Source organism: Trichoderma breve, chromosome 1 (genome assembly GCF_028502605.1).
Source record: "Trichoderma breve strain T069 chromosome 1, whole genome shotgun sequence".
Classification (NCBI taxonomy): Eukaryota; Fungi; Ascomycota; class Sordariomycetes; order Hypocreales; family Hypocreaceae; genus Trichoderma; species Trichoderma breve.
The window spans coordinates 5455264-5467861 of record NC_079232.1 but is presented as its reverse complement, the minus strand read 5'-3'; the positions used below and the strand labels follow the sequence as shown (position 1 = coordinate 5467861).

The 12598-nt window shown below is 47.9% G+C and overlaps 4 protein-coding genes across 4 annotated transcripts; 3 read left to right on the top strand and 1 right to left on the bottom strand.

Annotated features, from left to right (window-relative positions):
• T069G_01614 (corA-like mg2+ transporter protein domain-containing protein) lies at window positions 1-2901 on the top strand (the record flags this gene model as incomplete). Its single annotated transcript, XM_056168824.1, has 12 exons — window positions 1-264; window positions 317-491; window positions 550-590; window positions 651-798; window positions 844-1308; window positions 1369-1491; window positions 1541-1647; window positions 1723-1966; window positions 2034-2251; window positions 2312-2443; window positions 2505-2601; window positions 2669-2901. 12 exons carry the CDS (start codon window positions 1-3, stop codon window positions 2899-2901), a joined length of 2247 nt encoding a protein of 748 aa, XP_056034140.1.
• A 3319-nt stretch (window positions 2902-6220) lies between these two features.
• T069G_01613 (uncharacterized protein) lies at window positions 6221-6774 on the top strand (the record flags this gene model as incomplete). Its single annotated transcript, XM_056168823.1, has 4 exons — window positions 6221-6280; window positions 6360-6454; window positions 6522-6575; window positions 6648-6774. The coding sequence occupies 4 exons, from the start codon at window positions 6221-6223 to the stop codon at window positions 6772-6774; spliced, it is 336 nt and encodes a 111-aa protein (XP_056034139.1).
• Window positions 6775-7472: 698 nt separating this feature from the next.
• Window positions 7473-8385, top strand: T069G_01612 (glutamine amidotransferase class-I domain-containing protein; the record flags this gene model as incomplete). Its single annotated transcript, XM_056168822.1, has 3 exons — window positions 7473-7701; window positions 7783-8009; window positions 8077-8385. The coding sequence occupies 3 exons, from the start codon at window positions 7473-7475 to the stop codon at window positions 8383-8385; spliced, it is 765 nt and encodes a 254-aa protein (XP_056034138.1).
• An 871-nt stretch (window positions 8386-9256) lies between these two features.
• On the bottom strand, window positions 9257-11654 carry T069G_01611 (fungal specific transcription factor domain-containing protein; the record flags this gene model as incomplete). Its single annotated transcript, XM_056168821.1, has 3 exons — window positions 9257-10132; window positions 10256-11578; window positions 11643-11654. The coding sequence occupies 3 exons, from the start codon at window positions 11652-11654 to the stop codon at window positions 9257-9259; spliced, it is 2211 nt and encodes a 736-aa protein (XP_056034137.1).
• Window positions 11655-12598: the final 944 nt, after the last annotated feature.

The following is a 12598-nucleotide window of genomic DNA, read 5'->3' as shown; positions in this document are numbered from 1 at the left end:
ATGGTGAAAGAACTGGGTGATAAGGTGAAAGAGCCACTTGATGAGTTTAAAGTTGGCGTCATGTATTTCAAGAAAGAAGACGACAGGCAATGGCGAGGCGAGCAGTACGAGGATATCGACTCATCCTCGGGGGAATTTCCTAACCAAAAGGTCAAAATGGACACCATACTGTCCAACACGATCGAGAATCGCAAACTCTTTGAACGCGACGAAGAAAGCATCAAATATTTCCACTTTCCGGCCAATCACATGGGATGGATCGAGGTGAGTGTCATACTATTTCAGATCAAGATTGGTTAGCTAACATATCCCATAGACGGCGATAACAAGATACTATGAAGTGAACAGAACCCCCACAGAAGAAGACCCCGAAGAGAATGAGAACCAGTTGCTATCTTTTGAGCACTGGCGAGGGCAGCTACATGGTTCTGGGATAGGAAAGGATTTGTTCCACCTGCGGCATATGAGACCTCGATGTGCCCATGTTTCAGGTAAGTTGCTTCATCGAGTGCCGTAAGATGCAAATATCTAATCAATCCAACATGAAAGACCACACGGATCACAATGTTCCATCTCATATCTCTCTCTTTGTAAGTTGTTCCCTGTTATGACGGTCAAGAACAGACATTGACGTTATCTTTCTCCCTTAGCTCCCATATCTGCACTGGGAAACTAATCGAAGGCGGGCAAAGATGGTGCAAATAGTTCAGGAGCTTGTCGAAGATAATAAGGTTCCTCTGAACTCCTATCTTCTCGAGGCTGCGAGGGAGGCTCACTGTCTCCCTCAAAAGTTTGATCGTGAGAATATTCCAACCAAAGTTGGAAGGTATCTCTATGATATAGCTCAGGTCTGGGATGCCATGGACTATGACGCAGATGAGCGGCTACTTCGGCAAGGCTTTTCTGAAACGAAGCAGGGTGTCGTCACGGCCGGACCACGAGGCGCGAAATTGGGGCCTCCTCTGCACATTCGTCGAACGCTGGACCAGTCATATTTCTCTGTCGTTGAAGATACAGTAGATAGAGATACAGACCAAGTAGTCTATCGACAAACAAGAGCCAGGAAAGAAAGGCATGAAAAACAACAAGAAAATGAAAAGGCAGCAACGAGTTCCACTAGCCTTAACACGACGTCTCCGCACACTCAGCACGTCGAGTCTACCGCCGTTTCACGTACACTTGGCACTAGATCTGGGAGCACTACTAGCTCAGGCACAGCTGCTCAAAAGAAGAAGGAGATGACAAAGTTAGTCGGAGTGACTCGAGTCGTCATGGTTGACCAATTGTGGATGTGGATCCTTGGAGAGGGTGAGACTATACCAAATGCATGATGACTTGGAAGCTTTCGACAGTCTAACAAGATAGTAGATACAATCGTCACATCTTTTCCACGCCGTTGGGGGAGAAACAAGCCTGATTCCTCCGGTGTTCATAAGAGTCTCCGGCAGATTCTTGGGAAGAGGAAGCGCATTCGATCCATCTACCATCTTGGCAAGTAACATTCTGCGGTGAAAAATTCTATTCACTAATGGATTCGCAGCCACTCTCATCATTGACCAATGTTCAAAGGTATTCTTTGACAGGACACAGCCTACGGATGACCGCCCAGAGGTGATGGATCTGTTTGCTCAAGCCATTGGGACTGTGGTATGTGTTATGGATTTCTCTCTCCTCCCCGAAGAGAACGAAATGGTCAAAGTTCATTGAAGCCAATCAAAATAGGCTTACAACACCACATCAGCCTACAGTCTTTTCTGGGCCAACATCAGTCTTCAGTCGTCGAACATGGAAAAGGAGAAAAAGCACAAGACTGCAGACGGTTTTAAAGAATGGTTAAAACGCCACTTGGGAATTAACCCGGAGCGGTCCAAGGGCCGTAACAGAGATTCGTTCAGATACCTGAACATTAATCCAGAGGGCGTCTTGCTGAAAGAATCGCAGGATATTACTGATGAGCTAAATATGAGTAAGTTTACCTTTGAGCTGATAGTTTCTTCGAGCCAGATTGTCTCAACTAATCGCCCATGCCAAAGTGGAGCGTATCTATAAGCAGCAATTAACTGTTGTGAATGAGCTGCAAAAGCACATCAAGAGCAGACACGACAAGGGTCAGAGTGTTCAAAGTGCCAATAACTGGTCATCCTGCACTTTAGAGGACCTGGAAGAGACATCCAATTTGGCGGAGAAGGTACAGAATCGCATTGACGAAATAGCCGATTTCCAAAAAGCTGTAACCCGCACGACCGAGCAGGTATACACAATCATCATCCTTCAACCGTCTAAAAATTCTTTATGCTCATGGTACTTCCAGCTCCAAGCACTGCTATCGCTTAAGCAGCAAGAAGCTAGCATTGTTGAAGCCCGGATTGCGCTAGAACGAGCAGACGAAAGCGTTCAGCAAGGCCGCGCCATCATGGCATTCACAATCATCACGATCTTTTTCGTAAGTAGCGCTACCTTTTTTTCATGGAATAACGATCTCTAACGTCCATTGCATAATCCAGCTACCGCTTGGGTTTTTCACTGGTTTCTTTGGAATGAATAACAGAAATTCGACTGGTGATGAGTGGATGAGTATGAGGGAACAGATTATGTATATGTGTAAGCCTGGTTGCTTTTGCCCTCGAAGATTTGCTCGTGATTCAAAGCTAATGGAGTGTAATCTCAGTTGTGATATCTGCCGCCGTAATCTCAGTCGTTCTCATTGTGGCATTCCGTTGGGGGTCCGACAAGCCTAACAAACGAGTCTCGTTAGACGTTGCGATAGATAGACACCACAAGGAGCAGGAAAACAAGCGAAAAATCAACAGTCAAAGTAGCAATAATGTTACTGGGTGGTTGGACAACAGGGCTGGAGTGTCTCGCCGGCGAGGAAACCAATCTGCTATATCTGAGGTGTGATAGACAGCCTGTTTGCCATCTAGGCTACATATAGTCAGTTATTGGTCGAGTTATATGGCAATATACATACTTCAACTGGTCCCAGCCTGTGGTGGGATAACATTTCGTCAGACGCCAAAAGATCAGGGTCGTCCTTAAATGTTGAGCCCCTTTTCCAACCAGCAATCCAAGGTGCACAGAAAGAAATCCTTTAGTTAGCGCTTGTTGTCAACAACTGACTAAGTTGAGAATCTTCTTCCTTCCGAAGGGGCTAGTGGTCTGTCACAACTTCTGCTTCCACGTCGGTCAGGGTTCCCATCACGGACCCGGCAACTCTCTCTACCGAGAGCCAACCCCATGCTGCTTCGAACGGAACACGCACCTCTGCTTCAATGGCAACATTATCGACTCAAAATGCTAGTAATGCTATTGGTGGCTCATTGGTAACCGTTGCTGGAGCCGCGATCGGTGCGACTGTTATGCTGTAGTAGAGGTAGACAGGCTGTCATTCTGCGTAATGGACGAATACTAGTATCTTTTCCCGAAGATATAATGCAACATAGTTGATGAACCTACTATGCCTCGTAAACAAAGGTCCGAATAGGTGAAGAGAGTCACCCAACCCACACCCCTCTTTGCCATTGGAAGGGGCTGTGGGGGTGGACGCGGTCAGCTACTCATGACTCCTCAAAGGTGGTATCGTTCGGCAAATGACGCAGTAGGAATAACGAATTTTGCTTCAAGAGTAATAACTGAAAAACGCATGGATGGCATTTACAAGAAGACAAGGCAGAAGAGAGACAATGTTGGACGACGCATGGAAAAATTTTATGCCCCGCCAAAGCATCGAGAGCAAGAGAAATTTTTCCACACCCACAACCCGTACGAAAGATTTTAACGGCCAATTCACAGTCATCTTACGGTTCGATTCTTCTTCACACCCAGGGCAAGCCCCAATCTGCAATGAAAAAAACAAAAGCCTGTCAGACGTCCATCAACACCCACCCTGTCCACGCGCCCAAAGGCAGACCACGAACAGGGTCGAGATCATCAAGAAGAAACAACTCTCTATACAGCAATTGCACAAAGCAAACGCCGCCATTCTTGCGAACGGAGCGAGAGGACCAGAAAATTTTTCACTCTTGGGTGCTGAGGATATACAATCATCAACCAGGGTGGATTCGATGGCTCTTTTGGGAACCAAAGCAAGAGACGAATACTATAGAAATGATTCTCCTGTAGAAAGAAAAACACAAAAGTTAGAAGCCGTTTGAGACAGTGGGCCATCACAGTTAGGGGTGCACATACTGAAGTATTGTCGACGTAAAGAAGAAAAGAAGAAAAAAAAACAAAACAAACGGCCAGCTGTGTGAAGTTTTATAGGAAGCGAGCAGGAGCACGGCGGGCGGTGAGCCAACTTTTTCTGACCGCCCGGCGATTTGACCGGCAGAATTGGCAGCGATCCCCACCAACTAACCAAGAGGTCAAAGAAAAAGATCTCGCACAAAATCGGCCCCCCGACCGTGGCGGGGCAGCGGGAAAATGTGAATTCGAAATCCCCGTTCCGGGTAGGCTATTCGATCGATTAAGATGGTTGTTCGGATTCCATCCTTGCCAAAATGAAGAAGCAGTGGTCATGATCTCCTAGGAGGTGTGATTGATGACAAGACGATTTAATGTTGAGGCAATAACTCGACTGGAGTTGATTTGGAGAGGTTACGAGCAACAATTATTTGATGTTTTAGTTGATGTGTGACCCGGGCTCATGTTGTTCTACGAATGTGAGGAGGATAATTGTTATGAACCGTCGGATCTAAGTCCATCATTCTGTCAACTCTGTATGTCAATCATATTCTTTTTTGAACTATTCTCGCATCAACAAAATACGTAACCAACGTACACAGGCAAACCCAACTGCCGAGTTCGCGTGATGTTGCCTCGGTGGTTTCAACATGTATACTATTTTCTTACGCTTTCTGGTTCTAGCAGGAGGCTTATTATCCGGACCAACAAGGGAATTATCCCGAGCCCAGATGCTACTCTCCCGCAGGAAGGTAATCGTACGAGCATATTTCTTGTTTTGAACCTGTGCTGAACTCAACTGAACAAAGAAAGAGTTTACAAATCTTTGTTTTCTTTCTGATACTTCCAACAAGGGCTACGTTTCATCTTCCTTGCCCTCATCGAATGCTCAACACAGATTTGGACGTGGTGGGGCTAACATGAAGCTTACCTTGAGATCGAAACACCCAGAGATCCAAAGTTCAAAGCCGTGTTTCCTCGAATGACCTCGTGCTTGAAACAATCGATTTCATTCATCAGAGTTCGCAGACAGTCCCACTTTCCGCTCTCTTCCGTTCATCGCAACTCGCAGTTCCACTTTCCGACTGCCTATATCCTGATGATGGGCTGTTACCGCCGGCTGACGGCTCAATGTAACGACAAAATAGGGCTGCAACCTCCTTTTAAGAGCAACATGCTTGCTCTAAACGGCTATAAGATGCGCCCGAAACTTGTATCTTGCTCATGTAAATACTAATCAGTGGCTTCTCATTGCTGCCTGTTGTTGACATAATTCTAAAGGGGGGATTGTTCCAAGTCATGGATCGCACCAAGATCAAGCTTATTTTGGTAGGTCACTAGCCAACATCCCTGCCGTCATTCCGTATTCTTCATGCAACGACACATCGTTTTGGATTTATTAGTCCTGTAGTATGGAGACGATCATCAGGCCTGCGGACAAATTGACTGGTTAGCGTTGGTTAGCTGTTTATGCATTGCTGGGTATTAGTGGTCTCTCAGCAATTGTTTCCGTGCCTGTGCCGGTTACGAGGTGTGGGAGGTGTGTGTGATCTGACTTTGCTTTGCCCGCAAACATGCTCACATATGCTGTCATCTAGTAATGCCTCTTTTGGAGTAATTCTTCAGCCTTCCCATTTGGAATCCGCTAGTACATTCGAAATGGATTTGTTCTAAATCTAGGTTGGAATAAGGAGGTCGACGTCGTATTCTGGCACCAGACTGGCTGGTTTGTCCCTGGGGTTGGATCTCATCTGTACTGTATGCATCGGCACGAGTAAGCATACCGTTGTCTTTGTGTAATCCGTATATGCGAAGCTGGGGATGATCCTTGTACAAAGCGATGGGCCAAACATCCTGGAATCACGAATTGTCGTTGCAACGGGCTCGGGCAATAATTCGGGAGGCAACTTACAAGTATATAAAGGTTAGGAAATGCTCCCTTTCGAAACATCTCCTCACAACAACCAGCAGCATTAACAGCAAGCAACACTCTCATCAGCACTCTTCCAATCAACCAAGACAACTCCCCACCGCAAATATGCAGTTCTCCGGCGTTCTCTCTCTAGTCTTTGCCGGCATTGTCGCCGCTCAGGATGTTGTGAGTGTTGGCTGGGGCCCCTGAAGTCTCGAGAATGCGAAGCAGATAATGACTGACGCTCAATTTGTCGCATCGATAGGCCACTCTCTTCTCCGCCACCAACTTTGAGGGTGTCAGCTACACCATCAGCGGCACTGATGACTCTCTTGGAGGATGCAACCCCGTTGCCACCTTGTAAGCTTAGCCTGCTGCTCTCGCCTTAAGCTTTTGATACATGCAGCTAACGAAGATCTTCACCTAGCCCACTCGTCCAGTCCATCAAGGTTGCCGAGGGCCACGCTGTTGTTCTCTACAAGTAAGTCAACGAACTCTCACCGAAGAAAGAAAGATAGAAGAAAGACAAAGTTGCTGATACTGTGCCTCTTAGCACTGCCGACTGCGAGATCCCCTATGCCGCTTACGACCGTGACACTGCTGCCACCATCGTCAACGGCAACTTTGCCGCTTTTTCCGTCGCCGTTGCCACCGGCCACCAGATTGGAGGCTCTGCCTAAGCTAGGTCGACTTGTTTTTCGAGGCTGCCATTTTTTCTTCGTGTAGATATGCAGTGGCTGAGGTGCTGAGAGCACTTTGGCTTGTAAATAAAACGAGAAATGAATTGATGATTCCTTCTTACGAATTGTGTTGCTGTTATCCGCTCTGTTTGCCTGTGCTAATCACCACGTGCCCACTGGTTATCAGATGCATGCCTGCCAAGGTGCCTAAAATCCAATGTATTACTCTGTACGTACAGCTGAATTGAAGCATTGAACAAATGTCGGATTTTCTTCCTTCATTCTATCACCCGCGATTTGGAATCCGTAAAGATTTGGAAGAAACGCGTCTTTCCCTTATCGCCAAGTATATGCGAAACACGCACTTGTGCTTCTACTTTGAGAATGAAAAGGGCGTCGTTGATTGGCAGCGGCCCCATTCCAACAATGATAGCGGCCCAAGGGTCCACGATGGTGCAAACTAGCAGCAAAACCCACATGACTACATGTGCTCTAATTATTAAGAGCATCGTGGGCTAGGATGGCGTTACGTTTAATTTATTATCTAATTGAACCTGAGGATTTCTCGGTATCAAATAGAATCATTGGGGTCAAGGAGACGCCTACCTAAGGTATATATTCCTGGATACCTTCTTTGATCCTGGTATGAACAATATTACGGAGAAATCGGAGCAAACCCGGACAAGGAACAGACCAAAATGGCTCGAGTGCTGCGATTGGGCATTTTAGAATGCGAAACGACTCTACCCAAGGCCAAAGCCGCTCGCGGCTCATACGGTGACATCTTTGAAGATCTCTTTAGGCTTGGACTCAAAAACTTGGGCGATGCGGCCTCCGATGTGCAGCTCCAAGTGAGCAAATGGGATGTCATCAATGGGAAATATCCTCAGATAGAGGACGTAGATGCAATCGTCATGACTGGAAGCTGTGCGTCTCATCTTCTTCCACCTTGGTATTATTGGGCGTCGACAAGTGGCTGACTTGGGTTCTACATGATACATGTAACAGACGGCACGGCATTTGAAGATGTTCCGTGGATCGTGACTCTAGTCGACTACATCAAACACGCCCTGGAATCTACAGACAAGAAAGTCATCGGCATTTGCTTCGGCCACCAGATCATCGGTCGTGCACTCGGAGCCGACGTCAACCACAGTCCAGGCGGGTGGGAGCTCTCCGTCGGAAGCATTGATCTGAACGAGCAGGGCCAGAAATTCCTTGGGTCTCCGTCGCTGGTATGATTCAGCCAATTGATAGTTTGTTTTTAAGAGTTTCTTTTGAGAAACTAACACTATGTCATAGGCGCTGCATCAGATGCATCGCGATGCCGTCCTCACGGTCCCGTCTGAAGTCACAAACCTCGGCTCTAGCGCTACATGTCCCATCCAGATTCTCTACAAGCCAGGGCGAGTGCTTTCTTTCCAGGGGCACCCGGAATTTGACGAGCCCATCAACGACGAGCTTCTCAAAGTGGAGCGCAACATATTTGGCGAGGAAGCATTCCAGGACGCCATCAAACGTGTCGACCGTCCGCACGACGGGGTGCGTTTGTCTAGCAAGATCATCGAGTTTTTTCTCGACAGCGGAAACTGGAAGGATAGGGAAGAGTAAAGGCCGGAGTAGTTCACGGTTCAAACAAATAGGCGCATCTTTGTTTTTAGACTTTAGAATTTATTGAAAGAGATACAGACCAAGATTACCAATCCTTTATGCAACCCGCGCCGTGTATTTACGTGCTGATCATTATTACGTCCTCCAAACAATGCCCTTTAGGCCGTTACAAACGAAATGAAGGTCAGATAAAGCAGAGTAACGGGCCAATGATTAAGGAGAGTAGGCAGAGAGGACAGCCAAGGTGGGGCAAACAAAACTCAAAAGTAAAAGGAAATGATGAGGAAAATGATGAAAGCAACAGACGAAAGCGACAGACAATCGAGACAATCGAACGAGACAACGAAAGACACAGACAAGGGAGACGGACGAAGGAGACAATCGAAAGACACAGGCGAAAGACACAGACGAAAGAGCTGAGAGAAGCAGACTGAGAAAAAACGATAGCATGTGATCGAACCTACATGGTTGTATGAAGCAGTAGCAGCAGCAGTAGTTTTGATGTCACCCGTCTGTGCTGGCACTTTGGCCACATCGTCACGGCTGGTCTGCTTGTTTGGTCCGGAAAAGCAGACTGAGAACAAAGAGATTGAGAAAAACGAGCGTCAGAAAGAAGACTGAGAACAAGGAGGCTGAGAAAAAGAAACAGAGAAAAAGCAGGGTGTGAAACGAGACAGAGCATAAGGAGAGTAAGAAAACGCAGATTGAGAACAAGGAGCCTGAGAGGAAGCAGACTAAGAAGTAGACAAAAAAGAAGCAGACTGAGGAAGGAGAGTGATAAAGGAGTGTATGATAGGAAACGAAGACAGAGGAGAGAGAGAAAATGAGAAAGCAAAAGAAGAAAACAGCGCAAGGAAATTCTCTCAACAATTTATAAGAAACGGTTAGGCTCATGAGTTCCCCAGCTCTTCGTCTCTCGAATCGATCCGCGCAGTAGCCAGGGGCTACGCCACACAGCCGGCAGCGTCCAGACATGCTTCAGTATGAAATAAGTCTCGAGCGCGTTGCCAACCTTGAAGCGGGCTGAGATGTCGAGGAGGCGGCTTCCAATGTAATCCTGATAATTCTTTTCCATTGAGAAGCAACCAATGACGAGCAGGGGCCAACAAATGGTCTTGTTCACATCGTGCTCCCTGTCTATTTGCCCCAGCCGCCGGATTGCGTCGTGAAAAGCGTTGTGAATCATTTCGCTGTAAGGTCCGGTGGGTTTCGGGGCGTGTGGCCATTCCAAGAGGCTCCAAAGGTACAGCATGGCCGCATTTCTCCACACCACGGCCGCCTCGAAATCCGGGCTGAACTCATCCAGGGCAGGTGCGAAATTGAATAGCTTCTCTTGAATCCGGCCAAAGGTGACAAAGTGATCAGACAGATAGCCTACCGACGGGCCTGGTCTTGGGATATTCAACGGGCCATTTACATAAGGTCGCATGGACATGCCCAGCGTAAAGATGTTATGTATGGAAACCATGATCGGCAACCAGGTTCCGCAGAGCGTACCGTTGTAGTTCCTGGCCGCCAGTCTGTCGACGGCATCTTGAAACGCACTGCTCACGAAAGGGATCGTCTCTGCCGTGGTAATATCGGCTGCGAGGCAAGCAAACATGGCAGTGTGCATATAATACTCGACCAAGATATCTGGAAGATTATCGCAAACTTCCTCGTGGGGAAGAGTGGTAAGCATGATCAGAATGCGACCGGCGAATGCAGGATAATTGGGAGCTCGGCCACGCCTGTCCAACCGAGCTTTCTATTTCATAGTAGGTGTTATGTTAGCCTTGATCAGCACCATGAGATTCTAGCTCTAAGGGGGTGATGGAGGGAAATGTTACACGTCGGGGAGCGGACAAGAGATGAGGGGATAAATACTAACCTCCATGAGAGCCAGGATCAGACTCCCCATAGTCAGAGGCAACATGTCCTCTTCATGTCCATTGAGGTAGCTTCGAATCTTGGGAGCAAAGGCGCCAATAGCAGCACGATAGAACTCTTCAGCTATCTGACCCGTCGGCAGCCTTGCAGAGGATACCTCGCGGTGATTGGCCCTCTCGGCGATGATGAGCTGCAGGGCCAGAGGGTTGGAATATGCCAAGTCAACAACCTTGGGGTTGGTAGGGTTAATATCTGGCAAAGGCCTCGTGCCGCGGTTGATTGGGCGCAGAACATAGTATCTGAGAGTCTCGGCTGTAGTTTGCTCACTTGCCGGCAGCAATGAAAGTGGCAGAGAGTCGGATGGCGCACGTGACAAGTGACACACGCTCATATAGTCAATGAAGTCGTGAAGATAAGCTACGAGAGGAGGCGCTCCCGGTCCTGTCCAAGTATCCCTGATCTGATACACAATAACGGTAGGAGGGGTATGAGCCGCCGTTTCTGAGGTAGAGGGGGCAGAGTTTTGGCTTCCGTCCTCATCTGGCCTACCGACATCATCATCTTCATCTCCAGAGTCGGAATCAGAGTCAGAGTCAGAGTCAGAGTCGAGGTCGTAAAGGTAATCGTAATAGACAGCATAGTCATGGTCTGGGTCACCGTTGTGTGGGTCGAGAACCATGGAGAATCGCACATGGCCTTGCGTCTGTCGTAGCAAGCTCTGCTGAGCTTGATCAATCTCTCGTGTTATAGCATTCATAAACACGCTCCACCCAGGCCCAGATGTAGAATTCTCATCATCTTCATTCTCCTGGTGTTGTGGCTGAGGTTGAGGTTGAGGTTGAGGTTGAGGTTGAGGCCGAGTCTGGCGAACAGACTCATATTGAGGTTTAGGTGCCGACGGGATCAAGATTTCAGTCTCAGCCTCGGACTGAGGTCGAGGTGTAGACGGGGTCAAGATTTCAGTCTCAGATTCAGATTGAGGTTCAGGTGCCGACGTTGTCAAGATTTCAGTCTCAGCCTCGGACTCGGACTCGGGCTCGGCAGGAGGCTCTACTGTAGCCGGAGACAAAGACGCAGGTCGGAGCCTAGCCCGGGGCCTCTCTTCTGGCGATTCAGAGCTATCCCTTTGACGTTTTGCAGGATTGCTCTGTACTCGAGGGTATGCACTGATTGGCTGAATACACTCGAGCCCGTCCTCTTGACAAGTACGGCATATGGGTAGCGTCGAGTCACATTGCTTCCCCGCGCGACGACAGGTGAGGCAGAATCCATTGTCTCTGACGATTCGAGGGATGGCTATTCCACGTTCCATGACGGGGTCTCCCTTTTAATAGTGAAAGATGTTAGAGTGCGTTGAGAAGAGATTATCCAGAGAACGGATCACTTACTGCCAATGACATGATGCCAGATCGAGGAAGGACCTTGCTTGGCGTAGCTAGCTGATTAGCTGAAGGTGGCAGAGCTTGAGAATCCTAGTAGAGGCTATGGAAAACTACAGAAATTTGGATTCGAGAAAGTTTGGATTCGAGAGAGAAAGTTTGGAATCGATGAAGATGCGAAGTAGCGACCTCTTTATAGCAAATTTGAAAAAAAAAAAAAAAAAAAAAAAAAAAAAAAAGGTTTCTGAGTTGCGATCAAAGACAACTATGCAATCGAGCATCAGGTGAGAGGCAATAGGCGATGATTCTAAGTCATTCTACGTGATCGTGGCCATCTCGATGCTTGGCGTGGTGATTTCGTCTGTAGTCAGAGACGGCTTACAGTCTGATGAAAGCCAGCAAGAAGACTCTGCTAGATTCATCCCATGCAGGCTTGCTAGTGGTAATTTGGGAGTAGCTAGCCAGATGTGAGCGTCCCTTGCATCTGAGTGATCTTTCTTGTGCCGTCCTGAGACATGCTAGCCTGGATTGTACTCGTATGTGCCCAAATGGCCTGATGTTTCTGCCGCCACTGGATGCCGCGTGTGGCTTCTGGTGTGGCGTGGGCAGTCTTTTCTTTTTCTCCTCCTGTTCCCTGGTCCATGATCGTATGGAGGTGGGAACCCCAGATCACTGAGATCGATCATCTAGATATGGGTTTATTAGTTTTGCAATCCACCCGCATTATGCCCAGCACGAAGACAGATAATTCCAGAAATGCCATGTGAGATGAATGATCTTGTGTCAGGTGCCCAAGGAAGCGGCCATAATATGGGAGAAGCTGCTGGACGGGTACTCGGTGCCAGCTAATCCTGGAGGAGGATCGCCTTGTCTTGGGCAAATGTCAAACGAAACCCTTGTCTTCAGCTCGCGTAGAGTAGCGGTAGGTACCTAGCAGTACCTCGTAGGGGTGCTTCTTCTGACTG